At 37.2% G+C, this 20,559-nt stretch overlaps 1 protein-coding gene across 1 annotated transcript; it reads left to right on the top strand.

Annotated features, from left to right (window-relative positions):
- The first annotated feature begins 13,772 nt into the window (after nucleotides 1-13,772).
- Nucleotides 13,773-15,115, top strand: LOC128229085 (uncharacterized). Its single transcript, XM_052940747.1, has 2 exons — nucleotides 13,773-13,810; nucleotides 13,939-15,115. Exon 2 carries the CDS (start codon nucleotides 13,955-13,957, stop codon nucleotides 14,999-15,001), a length of 1,047 nt encoding a protein of 348 aa, XP_052796707.1. The 5' UTR covers nucleotides 13,773-13,810; nucleotides 13,939-13,954; the 3' UTR covers nucleotides 15,002-15,115.
- The last annotated feature ends 5,444 nt before the right edge of the window (nucleotides 15,116-20,559 follow it).

Raw genomic sequence — 20,559 nt, 5'->3', positions numbered from 1 at the left:
AGATTTTAATATTGATAAGTATATACTTGCTTTGTCACACAGATTTGCGCACAGATTTCAAGAAGAGGCTGGCAGATGGCATAACGCAGCTTCTATACCTTATTCGGAAAGAAAATGACATTTATGTGATTAACTAGAAGATGAATATCATTTTGTTCTTGAATGTAAGTTGAATACTGATATAAGAAAAGCTTACATAGATTAATATCATAATGCAAGCCCGAAGCACGAGTTGAGAAAGACTTACTACAGTAAGTACGGATATATTTTATTTATTTATCTCGCTAATCGGATCCTAACAATTACAGAGCGATATCATTATGCTCGACAATTCTAAAGCTATATGAAAAAATTATAATCAACAAAATCAACATATATAACAACATACATATACACGGATTACAAGGCGGGTTCCAAAAAGGCTTAAACTGAATGTCTACTGCTTTTATGGCTAAAGAATGCATACATTTCACACGTGAAAACAACTCTAAACTGTATGCATGTTATTTAGATGCCTAAAAAGCGTTTGACAACTTAAATTTTGAAATACTTGTCTACAAGCTTTATGACATTGGGATCTCACCTAAGTTTCTCAAAATACTGAGAAATATGCTTTCAGACATATACAGCTGTGTCCGAACAAACAATATCGTGTCAACATGGTTCCAGATACGGAAAGGGGCGAGGCAAGGCCAATGTCTAAGTTCATTTTATTATGTCATCTACATAAATAGTTTAATAGAAAACTGGACTGCCATGACAGTGCTCTTAAAATACATGACACCTCTTTTGCTTGTCCTACAGTAGCGGACGATGTGATGTTGCTCTCGTTAACGCCGAAAGGCCTTCAATCGATGATGGATGTCTGTTCCGAAAACTCGAAAAATGATCGTTATGAATATAATCAAAATAAATGCACTGTTATTGTATATAATGAAAAACAGAGCGACTTTAAAAAGTGTAAAAGGCATTGGTCAATTTGTAACGGAGAAGTAACGGAATCCATAAGCTACAAACACCTTGGAGTATTTTCCGATAAATTTAACGACATAAGCACATTGGTTGACCTTTGTTGTAAAAGATTACGTCGCACGTATTTTTGCTTAAATGATTATGGCTTAAATGACAATGCAATGCATCCACTTGCAATAAAACATTTATACCTTAGCACTGTGATCCCGAAGGCCCTCTACGGTTGCGAGTTGTGGAGTGACCTACAGGATCATCATATATTGGCTCTAGAACGAGCCCACAGAATATGAGTGAAACATATGCAAAATATGCCAGTATACACAAGAACAGTGATTGCGTTAAGTTGTGCTGGAATCTACTCATTAGAAACATATATAGACAAAAGACAATTACTATTTTTCGGACAATTGTGCCGTACTGATTACACAAAAAGGCTAAAAAACTTATTCCTTTTAAGACTATGCAAATTCGCAAGCGAACCAAAAGCAGTAACAGGATTTATTCCAGACATTTACAGAATCTTAGGCAAATATAAACTAATACATGTATTATGCCACTTTCAGAGAGACGCAATTTTTCCGAGTCATGATAGCTGGAGATCTACTGTAAATAAATCTATAAATAATCGTGTTGTAACCAATTACAAAATATCACAGGAAAACGATATGAACCTACAATTATTTAAGTCTATCCATTGTGAATATGAACCTTGTTTAATGTGGCAGTTTAGTAACATGTATAGAGTCCAACTGAAAAATTGTAGGACTGCTATGCTGATTATTAGTAAATATTTTTCAAGAAGTTTTGTGTCCAAATGCCAAGAATGTGAAATAGTAACAGAACAAATGGTTTTACACAAAATAATGTTTTGTAAAATCTCGAGCTCTTCTAGAGACGATTTATGGATAGCGTTATGTAAATGTGTTAGTGCCAAAGTTTTCCTTGAGTTCAGTCATCTTAAACCCGATGATCAATTAATCGAACTTTTAACTGGTTTTCCGCAGCTATCTATAGAGGACACAGGTAGAGTCAATGCTTTCAAAGCGGCACTGAAGTACATAAGGATCATGTATAAATACGGATACAACAAATAATAACTCCCGTGATTTTGACCTAGTCTTTCGCTTTTCGTCGTTTATGTTATTTTGGGCTAGCACGGTAGAAATTCAAAATATAAACTAGAAATTATAATATATGTAAACAAATCAATAACAATAAGACGTCGTAGAATGGGGAAAGGTAAATGAAATTACAAAACTATGTTTCATTCACTGTATTAGTACATGTATAGATGCATAGTTATCACAAAGTATTACTAGATGTATTATTTATAGTTATCCTTCTTATCTGATATATTTGTTTGTTGTATATAATTCATGTAATCTTTTGTTCTATATGTTTCTTTGTATTATGTTCTGATTATAATGTGTCATGTCTCTTCATATCGGAGGAAATAAAGAATCTCTCTCTCTTTCTCTATGTTGTGCTATGGTGCCGTGATTGTTAGACCGATTTGTAATTTTAAAGATTAATTGGCCATTTACTATGTTATATGCATAAACGTATTTTACTGATTGTTGACGAATGGGCATATTGCTATTGTATTCTGAAATAACCCTAAACTGCAAATGTCTGCAATGTTATACCATAAGCCTCTAAACTTTTAGAAAACTACATATTTTAACTCTGTTAACCGTTAGCATTTGTCTAGGTATTTATCATTGCTGCAATCTCAATAAAATCAGATCCCAAACACTCGTGTCACGATGTTACTAAATGTTAAGTAAAGAACGTAATGAAGTGAAATGAACGTCACGATATGATTTCAATGCGATTGTCATCCTTATAGTCTCTTCAGTCATAGTTATCATTTCCATTAGTACTATTTAATGTTTTGATATGATCAACAGGGCGTTCCATATAGGAGAGATATTCAATTTGTTGGATTCTAGTAGATTTGGCATGTAATGATACAATTTGGGACAGTCGCGTGCAAATATGTTATAAAAAAGTCGAATATGTGAATTGGATGTGGCCAATATTTCAAACGCTTTCTCGGAAATACAGGAAACTCTGAGGTTGTTACATCTACAAATTTATTTTCGTCCTAAATGTGACTACATTTAACAATAAAACGTGATTTTACAATAATCAAATTTTCCTGCCCTCTGATAATCAAATTGTAAACAATCTACAAAGACACACAAATGTTTAAAGGGAATGACGACACACACTACAGTTCAGAGGGAATGACGACACACACTACAGTTCAGAGGGAATGACGACACACACTATACTTTCAGAGGGAATGACGACACACACTACAGTTCAGAGGGAATGACGACACACACTATAGTTCCGAAGGAATGACGACACACACTATAGTTCAGAGGGAATGACGACACACACTATACTTTCAGAGGGAATGACGACACACACTACAGTTCAGAGGGAATGACGACACACACTACAGTTCAGAGGGAATGACGACACACACTATAGTTCAGAGGGAATGACGACACACACTATACTTTCAGAGGGAATGACGACACACACTACAGTTCAGAGGGAATGACGACACACACTATAGTTGAGAGGGAATGACGACACACACTATAGTTCAGAGGAAATGACGACACACACTATAGTTCAGAGGGAATGACGACACACACTATAGTTCAGAGGGAATGACGACACACATTATAGTTCAGAGGGAATGACGACACACACTATACTTTCAGAGGGAATGACGACACACACTACAGTTCAGAGGGAATGACGACACACACTATAGTTCAGAGGGAATGACGACACACACTATAGTTCAGAGGGAATGACGACACGCACTATACTTTCAGAGAGAATGACGACACACACTACAGTTCAGAGGGAATGACGACACACACTACAGTTCAGAGGGAATGACGACACACACTATAGTTCAGAGGGAATGACGACACACACTATACTTTCAGAGGGAATGACGACACACACTACAGTTCAGAGGGAATGACGACACACACTATAGTTTAGAGGGAATGACGACACACACTATAGTTCAGAGGGAATGACGACACACACTATAGTTCAGAGGGAATGACGACACACACTATAGTTCAGAGGGAATGACGACACACATTATAGTTCAGAGGGAATAACGATGCACACTATAGTTCAGAGGGAATGACGATACACACTATAGTTTAGAGGGAATGACGACACACACTATAGTTCAGAGGGAATGACGACACACACTATAGTTCAGAGGGAATGACGACACACACTATAGTTCAGAGGGAATGACGACACACATTATAGTTCAGAGGGAATAACGATGCACACTATAGTTCAGAGGGAATGACGATACACACTATAGTTTAGAGGGAATGACGATACAGACTTTTGTTCAGAGGGAATGGCGACACACTATTATTCAGAGGTAATAACGACACACACTATATTTCAGAGGGAATGGCGATGCACACTATAGTTCAGATGGAATGACAATGCACAACATTTTTAAGGGCATGAACAGACGAAGCATGCCAACTGTAAGCTGTATTTCTGGAATGATTAATTATGACTATTTGGAACACAATGACAACCGATCACAAACATCCGTTTACGTTAGGTTGTCATTGAAAAGACTTGGCTCAAATACAACCCAGTCTATTGAAACTAGGGAATGTTGACTTCCCCCGCTCACTGCCTTCACAAGTGACATTGCATTTAGTTTCTGACAATATTTATACAGAGAGGTTTGAGTAAATTTGCGTTTAATAGGATCTTTCATAGTCTATGCCTGGTCATCCAAAATTCATGTTAAATAAACAAAATTATTTATCCGTATTATATATGTTATATATATATATATAGCCTAAAACACATACTTCGCTAGTTTATATTTGCCTTGGTTTTTTGAGAGGTAAATTTTATTGCATTTGTTTGTACATAACTATTTTTATCTATTAATGTTTTTCTTATAACAGTATATAGGGATTCGGAGGTAGGGGATATTCTTCGTAAAGGAAGATTTACATGAATTGACATATTTAAATGTTTACATAATCATTCAATTTTTCAACGTGAGTATCAGAACAAAGTGGATGCATGTATCCTCCTTTTCGCAATTCGTTTGAGCGCTTTCATCCATGTCTGAATATCCAACAATATACCTGCTATTCCCCACAGTTAGAAGACTTAGGAGTAAAAGATAATGTTAACAACAGTCTTTCGTTGCCATTTGAACTCAACATAGTGTCAAAGATCAGAGATATCCAGTATTCTCTCCAGCGTTCTTCGCGTACAGTACTTTACCCGTTACATTAAAGACATTTCAAGTATGCAAATGTGATCATATCTTCTTAGACCGGGTTGTTTGCTGATGCCAACATTTTCCTTAAATACCCGGTACCTAGGGTACACGTAATTTTCAGTTGGATCTTACTGCATGAATACATTGTAGGACATAATGGCTGCTGAGTTCCACCTAACTAACAAAAGGCTACTTTTTAAGTTACCGTGTCGTTGAGAGGTACTTAAAACATACGATCTCTAGTTGACAAAGGATCCTACCCTAATGAAGTTGCAGGCGTGACAGAGATAGCTGAGAAGAAGCTGTCACATATTTCTTAGATCTTTTCTCATACTGGTCATTGTTGAATGGAGTAGTAACAGTTATTGAATTACGTCTATTGTGTAAAATGAACAGAACAGGAATTTTAATAGACATTAACATTAACATGTTTGTAGCCAAATGCTTATATATACATATACGGCGCCATTAAAAAACATAATTGACATTAATGTTGTATAAGAAAAGCATAAATTCAAGAACAAATATAAATATAGCTATTCAAATAATAATCGGCAATAATTAAATTAAATAAAAGCACCTTTGCGTTTTCAGTGGCAATATAAACAAATTTAGCAATTTTCCTTAACAATGCTGCATTTTCAGAACTTAACAAATTCATATTGCAATTTATACATTTTCTATCTTGTCTAGGTACAAAGTTTGGACGAATCATTTTAAGTCGCATACCATTTCTGCATGTGCTGATCATATAATCTTTCAATAATTTTGACAACTGTAACTTAGTGACTGACATCCCAAAGGTAGTTAAATCCTAAATCATTCAACAATGTTTTTAACATCAGAACACCATGAACTGCTTATATTTAGTGAGCTACAATATTTAAAACATCTAGACAACAGGTTATCATTTGAATTTACAAGCTTATACCAATATTGCAATCTGCTTTCTTGGCGTATAACATACAATGGCACTTTGCCAACTTCACCATAAACAGCAGCATTAGTTGTTTGACATCTAATATTTAGTAATTGTTTAAAAAAATTAATAAACCCTTTTAATATCGGGAGCAGAATGGAATCCCCATATTTCACAACCATTTGTACAAGTTAATTTTACGCAAGCGACCTGCATTCAATTATCCACGTACTGATACGATGGCTGTTTGTAGAATATAGTATCAAATCAAATTTACGACTAGCCTTACAAGAATGATCATCACAGTCAAGCGACCCATCTTGTTAAAAGAAACTCCAAAGGGGTCATTCTATCAAGAATCCCAAGAGCGATGTTGTAACTTAGAGAGGTTGTCAACATTGTGTCCTTCATTTTTGAAGATCCATCGACTTAGGAATCACGCCATAGGTTCCTCGTCATGAAAGAAAAAAAGAAAGATAATAACTACAATTAACGACATAACATAAAAGCCATTTCAATATACATAACATGGTAAAGGTATAAAAGATACGGGACAAATTTAAAACGAATCGATATCACAGTAAACTGCTGTGGACAAAATGGAAATATATGCCGTAGGAATCTAAACAGGTTTATTAAATCTCCTTTGGCATGGGTCAAAAAGCATCAGGCAATAGCACAGAAAATTGACAGCCATTTTGACAAATTAATCCGATAAACCATTGTTGCAAATATAATAAACAATTGTGGAGAAACACTGTTAGAAGACATGTTGTATCTGTAAGATAATTAAGCGATTCTTTGTTTGATTTATTACTGGTAATATTTCATGTTTAAGCAAGAATCCTTTTATCCAGTCTTGTAAGGAATTCTGGTCAGATTCACAGCTGTATTGTGAAAACATGTTGTGTCCCTGTCGTGTGAAATAGCAAATAAAGTAATGAATATGTCTAAAATTAAGTTGGACACCATTGTTATAACACCGTTACAAACCGTTGACAGCCACGGACACTATAATGCCAACAATAATTGCGTTGTACTTGTAGGTTCAAGAGAGCACGGTATATCACTGAACTTCGTCCTTTCATGTATTGAGAAAAGGCAATCGTAATGATAAACAAAAGAATCTATAGCCTACATGTCATGTATGATATACTTCCCGCGCAGATGCGGAAGAAGGATTATGGTACAGTACGGGTATTCCAAATATTACGCAATATCTATTTATAAATAAGTGATAACTGCTTATCTAGTTACGTAACTAGTTAACCACTTAACATTAAGCTGGTAAAATAATACAAGAATGGCAGTTGTAGGCGCTAACATGCATTTATTTCCCGTTATGATCTTTTATTTATTGAAAAAAAATAACCAGTTAAGTAACTAGTTAACAACATAACTAACTAGTTAATTAAGTGGTTAACTAGTTGCGTAACTTGTTAACCACTTAATTAACTAGTTAATTATATGGTTATCTGGTGGCAGAAGTATGCCACCATATATTTGTTTTATTGCAAGGTTATTTTTAAAACAAAATAGAAATAAAGTTCGATGCATATGCTGAATGGAGTTCGGTAGATTTTAACTTATTGCATATTTCAAGATATAAAAGTGTAAGCTAGCAGTAAATTTCTAAACTTGTATACGATTCTCAAATGAGACTAAATAGCTTAAAGCAACCGACGCACAGGTATCGTTAAAAGAAGTTGCGTTCCTTTAAATGATGTCACTGCATTTCGGTGAAATTACACTTTAAGTGCCAATTTGGTTGTCTGGTTCCCTGCTTACTGATTTCCGATAACGATAGTGTAAGGGGAACGAACTCCAGACTTACAATCGGGTTGCATGACAGAAAGTATTTAACATTGTGAATGGGTTGCTACGATAAAGAATATTATTTAAAGCATTAGTTGCTCAGAGTAAATATATCTATACACACACACAATGCCATATTTAAAACGAATTGTGAAAAGGAGGATAGATCCACTTTGTTCTGATAATCACGTTGAAAAATTGAATATAAAAATATAACTATGTCAATTCCTGTAAACTTTCCTTTACGAAGAATATCCCCCACATCCGAAGCCCTTTATACTGTTATTAGAAAAACATAAATAGATAAGAATAATTATGTACAAACAAATGCAATAAAATTTACCTCTCAAAAAACCAAGGCAAATATAAACTAGCGAAGTATGCGTTTTAGTCTATTTATTTGGGAAAACATATTACATATATAATACGGATAAATAATTTTGTTTCTTTAACATGAATTTTGGATGACCAGGCATAGACTATGAAAGATCATAATGAACGAAAATTTACTCAAACCTTTCTGTATAAATATTGTCAAAAACTAAATGCAATGTCACTTGTGAAGGCAATGAGCGGGGGAAGTCACCATTCCCTAGTTTCAATAGACCGGATTGTATTCGAGCCAAGCCTTTTTCAATGAAACCCGAACGTGAACGGCTGTTTGTGATCGGTTGTCATTGTGTTCCAAATAGTCATAATTAATCATTCCAGAAATACAGCTTACAGTTGGCATGCTTCGTCTGCTCATGCCCTTAGAAATGTTGTGCATTGTCATTTCATCTTAACTATTATGTTCATCGTCATTCCCTCGGAACTATAGTGTGTGTCGTCATTCCCTCTAAACAGAAGTGTGTGTCGTCATTAATTCTAAACTGTAATGTGTGTTGTCATTCCCTCTGAAATGTAGTGTGTGTCGTCATTCCCTCTGAACTATAGTGTGTGACGTCATTTCCTCTTAACTATAGTGTGTGTCGTCATTCCCTCTGAACTGTAGTGTGTGTCGTCATTCCTTCTGAGCTGTAGTGTGTGTCGTTATTGCCTCTAAATTAAATTATAGTGTGTGCCGTCATTCCTTCTGAAATGTAGTGTGTGTCGTCATTCCCTCTAAACAGTAGTGAATGTCGTCATTCCCTCTGAACTATAGTGTATGTCGTCACTCCCTCTTACCTGTCGTGTGTGTCGTCATTCCTTCGGAACTGTAGTGTGTGTCGTCATTCCCTCTAAATTAAGGTGTGTGTCGTCATTCCCTCTAAACAGTAGTGAATGTCGTTATTCCCTCTGAACTATAGTGTATGTCGTCATTCCCTCTTAACTGTAGTGTGTGTCGTCATTCCTTCGGAACTGTAGTGTGTGTCGTCATTCCATCTGAATTATAGTGTGTGTCGTCATTCCTTCTGAACTGTAGTGTGTGTGTCGTCTTTCCTTCTGAACTGTAGTGTGTGTCGTCATTCTTTCTGAACTGAAGTGTGTGTCGTCATTTCTTCTGAACTGTAGTGTGTGTCGTCATTCCTTCTGAACTGAAGTGTGTGTCGTCATTTCTTCGGAACTGTAGTGTGTGTCGTCATTCCTTCTGAACTGAGTGTGTGTCGTCATTCCCTCTGAATTGTAGTGTGTGTCGTCATTCCCTCTGAACTGTAGTGTGTGTCATCATTCCCTCTGAACTATAGTGTGTGTCGTCATTCCCTCTGAACTAAAGTGTATGTCGTTATTCCCTCTAAACTGTAGTGTGTGTCGTCATTCCCTCTGTATTATAGTGTGTGTCGTCATTCCTTCTGAACTGTATCGTGTGTCGCCATTCCCTCTGTATTTTAGTCTCATTCCTTCTGAACTGTAGTGTATGTCGTCATTCCCTCTGAATTATAGTGTTGTCGTCATTCCCTCTGAACTCTAGTGTGTGTCGTCATTCCTTCTGAACTGTAGTGTGTGTCGTCATTCCCTCTGAACTCTAGTGTGTGTCGTCATTCCCTCTCAACTATAGTGTGTGCCGTCATTCCCTCTGAATTATAGTGTGTGTCGTCATTCCCTCTGAACTCTAGTGTATATCGTCATTCCTTCTGAACTGTAGTGTATATCGTCATTCCTTCTGAACTGTAGTGTGTGTCGTCATTCCCTCTGAATTATAGTGTGTGTCGTCCTTCCCTCTGAACTGTAGTGTGTGTCGTCATTCCCTCCAAACTTTTGTGTGTCATTCATTTATTTCAATATATCCTCTGCGTGGGAGATTAGAACACAATGTAATATATATAAGCATGTTTAAATATGTCAGTAGAAAAAGTATATTCATGCAAGAAGTAGCATGAGAGTAATACATACATGTATACAATGGGTTCAAGTCAAACACAATATTTATGACAAACTTACAGCAATTGTATGATCATACAATATAGACATAATCATCTTACGCAATATATGCACAAATGCCACTGTTTCAGTATTATTTAAACACTATCGAAAGTATTGTATACATTGAACGCATCTTGTACATAACGAAAACTGAGCTTGCATAACAGTAATTGATTATAGTCTTCATTTTGTATGTACTTACTCCCTAAAACAAAATCTCTGAAAATTGTCGAATCTTTTTTAGCTAAGTCGGATCCGACATATTGACCAAATACCATGTTTATATCACAATAAAAACTATCGCGAACAGCTGCTGTACACGGACAAGCAAACACGATATGCTCGGTTTTGTTAAAGAACACGCGTTTGCAAATTAAGCAGACGGAGTGCAGTAAAGAGGGCTTGTCTAGCCACAAGTTAGCAATAAAGTGCGCAAGTTTTAAGTCCGAGCGATTATTTGCGGACTGCCACACAACACATGGCTCAATTTGTTTATGGAGATTTTTGAATAGTAAAAAATCCCTGTCGCTAATAAGTCTTTCGCGCCATAAAGTAAGTTCTGTCTGTTTCACGGTTTTATGAATAGAGCTTTTCCAGCTCGACTTCGAACGCGCGACATTATGCAATATGAAATCGTTAAGGCTATCTTGTAAGCGGTATTTGTTTACAAAAGCGCATATGTCAGGTATAAAGCCAAGCATTGGATTACTTGTTCGGCGATTAAGAAATGTTATATATTTCCTTATAAAAAGTTGTCGCGTTAAACTATCGGAAGGCAACGTCATTATCTTTTGCAGAAAAGATAATTTGCGGATCTCGACTAAGCTTATAAGACGATAAAGTCCCACCATAAAATAAATTTGTATACACCGTTACAATCTTGTTATCAGTAATTAATATTTTCCATAAATGCATTATTTAGTAAGAAGGTAAAGATTTATCAGTCAAAATGTATATTTGTTACACATGTGTTTGTATTGGTTTTGAATATGAGTTTCACTTTAACACAGGGTCAATGTTGGAAGAGCAAATGAAAATAAATAGCATAACTCAAATATCCAATCCTTATGCACCAGTCAATTGTAACCACGCCCCCCCCCCCCCAGGCCCGGGGAATAGCGGGGACTTTGACTTTCGGTCCAGCCAACCCCGGTTGGTAAAATCCCCGCCAAATGCCCCCGCACCCAAGTGACCCTAGGAAAGGCCCATTCCCCGCTAAAGTTTACGCGAAGACAAAACCACCGCATTCACCTGGCACTGCGGGGCCATCTGAAAGGTAAAAACACGGTCCATTTCCTCGGCTATCCCCGGTATACCCCCGGACCGGGGGGGGCGTGGTTAGCATTGACTGGTGCATTACGTACTTTGACTTTGACGCACATCTAATGATTCCTGGGAATCACTTTTGATATTTTTCGCATATAGCGGAGAGCAAACCTCCACATGTAGGGCAAATGTGTACATGTGTGAGACCCTGTGCATTTGTGAGTCCTACAATTATGACTTTCTTTCATATTATTTATCATACAGCAGATTTGTTCAAATGGTGACCAAATGTTGAACTTCTTTAAAGACGTCATTGCTTAAATTCAAAGTGCATTCCAAGAACGAAAACAAGGTGGTCAGCTGTGCAAGTGTATGTTGTCAGTAAAGTGCACGAACAACTTGAATGGGTTATTTGTTCCACTTCACCTTGGGAATTAAGTTATAAGTAAACTTTAATCTGTTTATTTCATTTACTAATCGCCTTATCGCTTTTAAAAATATCCAGGATTATTTTGACATTATTGCGTTCTTTCTTTGACCATTCAGCCTTTCTGGCAGCTAAAGTACATATTTACTCCTTGATTGAAAGATCTCATAAATCACCTAGAAAATGCCCACATGCACTTTATGCATTGTGTTGCGCATCCCACACCATTTGAACTGACCACTGGTAAAGTACCGTTATCGATAGGGACTTTCTCATTTTAAATATGTATCTATATATACAAATATAAAATGTGTATTTCACATGACTATATATCAAAAGGTTAAAATTGAATGAGATGACCAATGTAGATATATAGAGTGGTATGGTGATAGTATTTATGAAGTACGCATGGTTTCATTAATAAACATTCAAGATTCTCAACGAATGACACACGAGAAGTACATTAGGAGGTCATCAAATGGGTTCCGTATTTGATTCTCCCTCAGCAATAGACAATGGTTGACCTTCTGGAGTAGCAGTATGAATGGTTTCTTACATGAATATCGTCATAATGTAGTCAAATTTAATATCGGGCATACCTCAAAATAGTTCTGATTCACAAAATGAAATGAAGCGCATTCAATATTGGTAATTGGTAATGATATGTTATCTATGGATCATCCGTATATTTAAGATTCCTGTACTCCTTATTCAGATGATTAAAATGCCACAAACGTTTCCGTTATCACGATATTTTATCATAATGGTTACTTGTTGCACTGGTTTGTTTTGACATTGTCAAAGCAATGTGCATAACACTGTGCCACCACGCCATATTTCAACAGGCTTGTGAAAGTCGAATGAAAAAGGTGAGCCACTTTTAAGAAAACTGTCCTTTCATTCAATGAATGGCCAGCGTGTGTAAACTGTTTAAGTAATTCCCACGTTTATTCCATGTATAAACTAATTGCAAGACATCGGACTAGAGTGTTTGAGAAACTGCGTATGATTGACCAAAGACAAACATGACCACCACAAGGGCAATGTGGGTCTCGTTATTGAACCCAAGATGGTCAGTGATAGTCAGTGTACAATATTAATGCACTTTTCTAATGCCCCTAATTGCTTCGATGCCGAAATCGTTTTGATATGGTTTAAAGGCAAATTAATATTAAGAAATACGAACTTTAGCAATTTTCAACTACGGTGACTAAATATTATTTTTTTACTGAAAATTTAACTAATCAAATAAATGCATGTATTAATTGATTAAGCATTTAAATAATTTATCAACTGCAGCGAATCGTATACCGAACCTTAATTGCAGGGAACGGTACCCTACAATTCAGACCATCAGGTGCCAGGCATTGTCCAGTATCTGTGTTTAAACCATTAGGGGAAACTATAGTCTAAAATCTAGCCCATAAGTCGTAATTATTAACATGCAAATATGCAGTACAAGCCCTCACTACTGAATGGCCACTTAAGTACTACAATGTTTTGACACGTTCCATTTCAATGCCACATTGTAAACAGTAACCAAACATTTGGTTCGACTATAGAACGATCATAAGACGATCATAGAAGGACCAAGTAACTTTTTAAGCTATCCGCGTGATAAAATAAATCAAGGATTGATTATTGAATAAACAACCATTGTAATACCCTTGAAGTTTACGTCATTGAGCAGGCTTATAAAAGCCAAGCAGCTTGAGATCATAATTCAATTCGGCACCTTACCTACCGAAAGTTGGTACGTCAACTATTAGTATTTATAATATATTTGTTTTATGTTTTTACGATTTATTATGTTTGAGCATTAAAGATAACAACATTTACTAAAAGAAAAATATCATTTATTATTACACTTTGTTTTTTCAGAAGAAAAATTCTCAAAATGCGTCAATTTTCACCGCGCAGACGAACTATAACGAAGCATGCGAGTTATCCGACGGCAAAATCTGACCGAACCCGCGTGCCGGCGGAGATGAACACTGAGACACAGGCCAACCTTCGCAAGACCGAGAATGAACTGCGTACCAACAAAGGTTTTATGGACACTATCCATCGGAAAAGTATTGGTGACTTAGATCAACAAAGAAAGGTTTTAGAAAAATCTATGTTGGCTTACACAGCTAAAATGAAGGCAATATCAAACTCTCGAACAAGTGAGCAGTTCAATGAACTATACACGTGCCATTCGAGCCGCAAAGATGATGACCGGAAGGGTGTGACTTTGATGGACAGTATGTCGCCTCGGTCCTCAATTTGCAGCCTGCCCGCGGACCTGCAGCGCGCCCGTCGCCACGCGGAGATCCGCAGCCTCAATGGGTTCGTCGGGGTGGTGGTACCGTCACCCGTGCAGGAAGTCCGAGACTCACCAGACTGGCTGCACTCCCGCATCGCACAATCCGCCAGTCATAAACGAACAACACATTATTCCCCTGTAAGAAAGGGGACCATGTCTGAACATGGCGAAATGGAGAAAAAAGTATCAATCGAACGTGATACCTGTCTCACGAAAGCAAATGAACAATTGGCTGTTGATCATACGACAGATTACTCAAATGACAGTAATACGATATACCCAAAACAAACTAGCGTCAGCAAACCAGGGCCGCGAGTATCACAAGGCCACTTCCCGTGGTCTCTTAAGGCGGACACGGACAGCCTAACTGACAGCGCCTATAGTTCCGGTACAGAGGACGAAGGGTTGGAGCAGCGAGATCTAACCCCGGACGATGAGAGTGATAGTGTGTCGGGTCGGGAATCGCTTGACCTCCCGTTTACCCATCCAAGACTACATGTCCGCAGAACAATTTTGAATAAGCGAAAAGGGAATTCCCGTAAACATAATAACGAAGAAAATTTGTTTAAACAAGTTCTTTTAAAACAGTCTAAATATTCGCTTAACGCTAATACAGCTAACACTGCATCTTTGTGACAAAAACTACGACAATAAATATACCTGCACAGATGCTTCTTCTAGTGAGATGACTTTGAGCGAATAAATTTAACGTTTCAGTTATTTTATGTGTTTTCACATATTAAAAGTATATTAAAGTCACCTTTCTCAGCCATGTTACAAACCCAGTATGCAGTTAATCTTTGCAAAGTGTGTTGATTTTCTGCAAAGTTGTTTCCTTGGTTCTTCTTTTTAAAGCTGCATCCACACAGATTGGACGTTTTGACAACTTTTTTATTTTTGTCTTGGGACAAGCCATGTTTGGAAAAATGCACGGCAACCAGTGTTATAAGTCTGGTGACAAAAGAGGTCGCAGGTTTTAATATTTTTGTTCATAAATTTGTTTTATGCATTTTTACAGCGTTAGTATCGTATTTGTCCATAAAAACATTTATTTTCTAACGGAAATATGAAAAGCTGCGATCTGATCTAATGTCAGTAGTCTTGTATCACTAGTTTTTAAATATTTACGCAAAAACTGGCCCATTCCAAGACAAACAAAAATAAATGTTGTCAAATCGGTCAATCTGTGAGAGTGCATCTTAAAGCCCAAGGGCGCGCTGATGTTTGCTATAAATAACAGAACTTTATTTTCAAAACAGTGAAAAATATCAAATTGATATTTTCACTGTTTGAAACAGTGAAATATCATTTTGATTTCCGATAAATCTCTATAAACCATCGGAAGAGATATGATAAACATTTATTTTTTCATTCGCCTAGTCTTTTGTACAGAGAAAATTTGAGATGGCACAAGGGGTTACGACGTATATATTTTTTTTCTTTGACATCATTTAACCAATTCAGCTTTAAGTCATCCTGATGGACGTGGCGGGATGAAGTCGTTATGCCGCCATACAGGCACGATCAGACCATCATTTAGTCCATAAGAAGAAAGAATGTTCAACCATTAATAATGTAAAAGTCTAGAAAATTGCCACAATGGTATCTTGCTGAACAATGTTCGTGCGATGGTTCGGTAATATGAACCAGGTTTCTTTACGCTAGGAGCAGGCCTCATATAATTCGGGAAATTGGTCGAATTTTCGTTGTAGAACAGTCAGATTTCGTTGTGAAAATGATTGGATTTCGATCAGATTTTGTCGAGAAAATGGTCAGAATACGGTCAGAGTATGTCCAGAAAATGGTTGGATTTGGTGGAGGATTTGATCGCACTTCGATGGGGTTTAGGTCGGAAAGAGGTCACATTCCGACCTTGGATCACCCCGGAAAATAATACATCTAAAATATTTTCATATCGGACCCCTGTCACACCTAGCCGCGTTGCCACTGCGATTGCACAGCGTTGTTAAAGGGGCTGTACTCCGTATGATAAAATAGCGAAAAAAAGAAAGTTGTCGAAAACTGACATAAACTTGGCATCGATGTGTACAATGCATTGAAACTTACTAACTGAAGTACCACATAGTTTACAATTTATTTAGGTTTAGCAGTTATTTCGTATTTTTCCATTAAAAAAGATTACTGGGTATGTCTACCAGGTAGAATTCATTCCTTATGCGTGATTGGCTAGTCGGTGTTATCACGTGATATTACCGAGGTAGGTGTATATAGCTTAATTATGTCACCCAATTAGAGTAAGCCGTCGCAGCTCAGAGGATACGACGCTGAACTTCAATTTTGGCGACACGGGTTTGAACTCGGTCTCCGACACAATTGTTTGTTTTACATTTTTGGTACTTTTTTACAATTATGATATCAAAGAGTAACACATTCTATTAGATAATTGTCCTGAGAATCGTTACAGAAATTTTTTGGTGCCAATCTGGTGTAGAGTCCCTTAAAATGTCCTAGAGCACCGTGAGAACGCAGACAAACTATATTTTTCATGAAGATGGTCAAGTCACGGTGTTCTCAGGGCGGCTTTGGCGTTTCTACGGAGCACCATGCTCTACCGCGTTATACTACGGAGTTCTAGTTTGCCATAGTCTGTGCTCTCATGGCAATATCTACGCGCTTCCACTGCACGGCGCGCACTGCATGTGCACTGCGCTCTCAAGGTGCTCACACTGCGCTGACGGTGTGTTTTTTGCACTACCTACAAAAACGATATCTCCATCAGTTATCCATTCTTCCATTTGCTCTCGAACAGTTGAGACCATGCTGAAACCGTCTGCCTTCGTCCAGCCATGGTCGGACCCAAAGCTTCCTATGCATTGGGACCCTCCTCCGTCGTCGTCTTAGCGTCTGCATCATCCTGGATCTGCTGGACCTGCATATAGGCAAGCAGTACCCATGCCTGCTGATGCACATCAGTCATGGTGAAATGAATGTTTATTTGCATACATGTATGTATCATTCTTTAAAACTATTTTGTTGGGTTGATTCATTGTCATGCAAACGCCGATTGACCCGGTAGAAGCGCGTTGAGAGATCAGATCACCGTGACGGCTCCGTACAATCGTTGTTAGAAAAGTAAGAAAAATAAAACATGTAAGCGCCGTAGACGGTATAGGTGCGATAGAGACGCAGAGTCATCTCAGAGAAAGCCGTACGATCGCCTGGCAAATGCCACCGTTAACCATTGCGTTCGCCTGCGACCTCTGTGCGCGCCCGCGGCGATCCTGTTACGTTGTAGGAAACCTAACTGCGCTGTAACGGCGACCTCACGGCGATCACGCTGTGCTCTTCGCAGAACGCCAAGCGACGGTGTTCAATACGATACAGCCGCATTTACTGGCTATGCCACTGCATTGACACGACGATGCTTTGCGAGCATTGCGAGCAGATCGGCGTTCTTGATTTTTCTTAGACGCCATGGAATCGCGGTCCTATTATGACAGAAGTTTTAAGCCAGAGGGTCATCCGACGTCTGCATACAGTGTACCTTACGCCGAACGGGAAAGATTTGAATTCTCTATGGACAAAGTAAAGAACAAAAGGTTTTTTGGTCTGGTACAAGCACTGTCTGCTATTTGCAAACAAGATCGAAGTAAATTTCATGTCTTTGCTGGTGTATAATGTTGAGTGTTTTAAGGCCTTCTTGATTTTAGATATCATTGATCTGCGAAGAAGGATGTCATAATGAGACACATTGTCGTCATAGATAAAACGGAGTGCTCTCTCTTATATTTTTTCACGTTTGTTTGACGTTTCAGCACATATGAAGTGCCATGATAGACGAGTAATAGATGCTCAGTTTGCCAAGTGTTCACAATTGTTTGTCAATATGTTTATGCACTCATTGTGAGAAGATTTCTTACAACCGTGGAACTTAAGTTGAACATCAAATACGACCTCTAACGCATAGCATGGAAGTACGTTTCAAATTGAATAAAAGTTCTGACTTTTTGTAATTCACGTTAAGTCAAGTCAATATTTGTTAATTGTCGGGTCACATTGAAAACATAAGCTATGTATAGCTTAGATATTATGTTATTCCTGCAGCTTTTACTAGAGGACCGCTGGCTGGAAAGTTCTCCTTTAACCACATATAGGTCAATACGGTAAAAATAGCAGCAAACCAAGACCAGATTTGTGAAAATGTTCTGAAGGTGTTCACTTCATCACCAATGCCCTGCTGTATAGGTGGAGATATGATTAAAGGGAGTTGACACCAGATGGTCCAAAAGTTGGCAAACACAGTAACAAGCCTTTAATTATCAATACCTGTTAGTATGTGGCCGAAAATACATTATTTTACACGATTTAAAGAACAAACGCATCAATCCTGTCCATGTCTCAGCTTATTTTACCCGTTTAAAAATAGCGCATTATGGTTTCCTAGTTTAGCGCGAATATTTTTTCCGAAAACCTTACTAGTCAAGTGACCGCTTCACACACTTAACTGTCAATAAGGAATTTAGCAAGTTCCTGTCATTTTCAGCAGTGTAAATCTCTTCTTAAAGATTTCATCCATCAATTTCATCACCGCTGATGAACTGTCTGGCTACGTGTGTTTTAAACTAAAGTATTCCCGTTTTTTGCACTATCCGTCCTTTTGGAAGACCATGAAATGTGTATATAGACACGTGATGAGTACATATAGATATACCGACGCTATTTTTAAATTGACTTGGATTTACGTTGTAGACAAACCAAGTAAATTTCGAATTTGAAAATACGCAAAACTTGAACGGCGAATATTGCATATGCCGTAAACGATAGGACACATCAGTAAGTAAGGTCCAATGCGTTGTCCACAGCAATATCAAATGTATGTCAGGTTTTGATATTTTTCTCTTTTTTATCCAACTGTATCATTTGGTGTCTAGACCCTTTAAGGCCAGGACTAGCATGACGATAACTTTGACTTTTTTAAAATATTTTTAATTGATAGCATAATAAAAAAACACATTTCTATTGATTGTTTTTGACAGTTTTAAAAGCCTCCATCTCGCTGTCTATACTGTAAACATCAAGTCAAGAAATTAACTATCGTCAGCGCGACAAACACATCTATGCATGAAAACTGTACGTGTACAAATTAAATTCGAAATATTGAACTTGATATCCGATACTTGCTTGAGGTGATCGCTGCGTAGGAGATAATTTGCCATTGCATGTATATACTTCTGTAGGTAATATCATTCAACATATAAGACCATAAACAATAAACATGCAAGTAACGGTAAGCTTAGAATGGCTAGTATAAATAGTATGTTGTTGTTGTTCTTTGCATTGTACTATTTAAGGATTAAAATTCGACATGCTGCGCCATTGCATACCATACCCCAATAAAATGCAACATGTCGAATTTTAATACTTATATTTACATTCATTTAAATCTACATTTCTGCTAAAATAAATTGATTATTCAAGAGCATTTTCTCTTTTCTTTCTCTCGTTGTTCTCAACGGTGGGTAAATTAGGACAGCTATCGTAACCTAATTTTATACGGCAATGAATGCACAGAAAAAATAGTTCCTTAATTATATGTTTATTTTCTATCTTTTCAAGGTCAAGAATATTATAGATACGTATTATGGCATACAATGTGTGTTTTCGGTCCGTTATCGTGGTGTATTAAAACGCAAAAACCCGGGCGTTATCGGTAGAAAACGTGCATTATTCAGTAAATTCACGTGCGGTTAATGCCCGGTTTTTTGTTTTACATATGCGCATTCAGGGCCCGCACCATAACAATGAAGGCTGAGCGACCTGGTTTCTGACCGAAAGTTGGTCAACGATGCAAACTTTTGCACAAAAACATATTTTTAATAATTTTAGAATATATAATGTAGCTGCATACAAATACCAAAACATGAAATAAACCACATATAACTTACATATTTTCTGCTGAGTTGTCTTTTCCTGGCAAGCTGATGTGTTTACCAAATAGTTTTTTCTGCAGTTGTTTTGACTATTAAAAGCACTAAATTATGTCTAAAACGACTTACTCCTCCGAACTTTAGTTATTTCTGTCGATTTTATTCAGAACATACGACTTATATGGACATGATTCCATTATTTCGTATGCAATGAACAAAGAAATTTCAAATATTTTTTCTCTGATGCTGAAGAACATGTTTCCAAAATTTTCAGGCTTAAATTAGTTATCAAAACAAATAATGGTT

Source organism: Mya arenaria, chromosome 3 (genome assembly GCF_026914265.1).
Source record: "Mya arenaria isolate MELC-2E11 chromosome 3, ASM2691426v1".
Lineage (NCBI taxonomy): Eukaryota > Metazoa > Mollusca > Bivalvia > Myida > Myidae > Mya > Mya arenaria.
The sequence above is the reverse complement of the archived record's forward strand: the minus strand, read 5'-3'. Positions and strand labels throughout refer to the sequence as shown.

Bases quoted from the DNA above. Each gene is read 5' to 3' on its own strand.
- LOC128229085 (XM_052940747.1), top strand. From the start codon at position 13,955: ATGCGTCAATTTTCACCGCGCAGACGAACTATAACGAAGCATGCGAGT.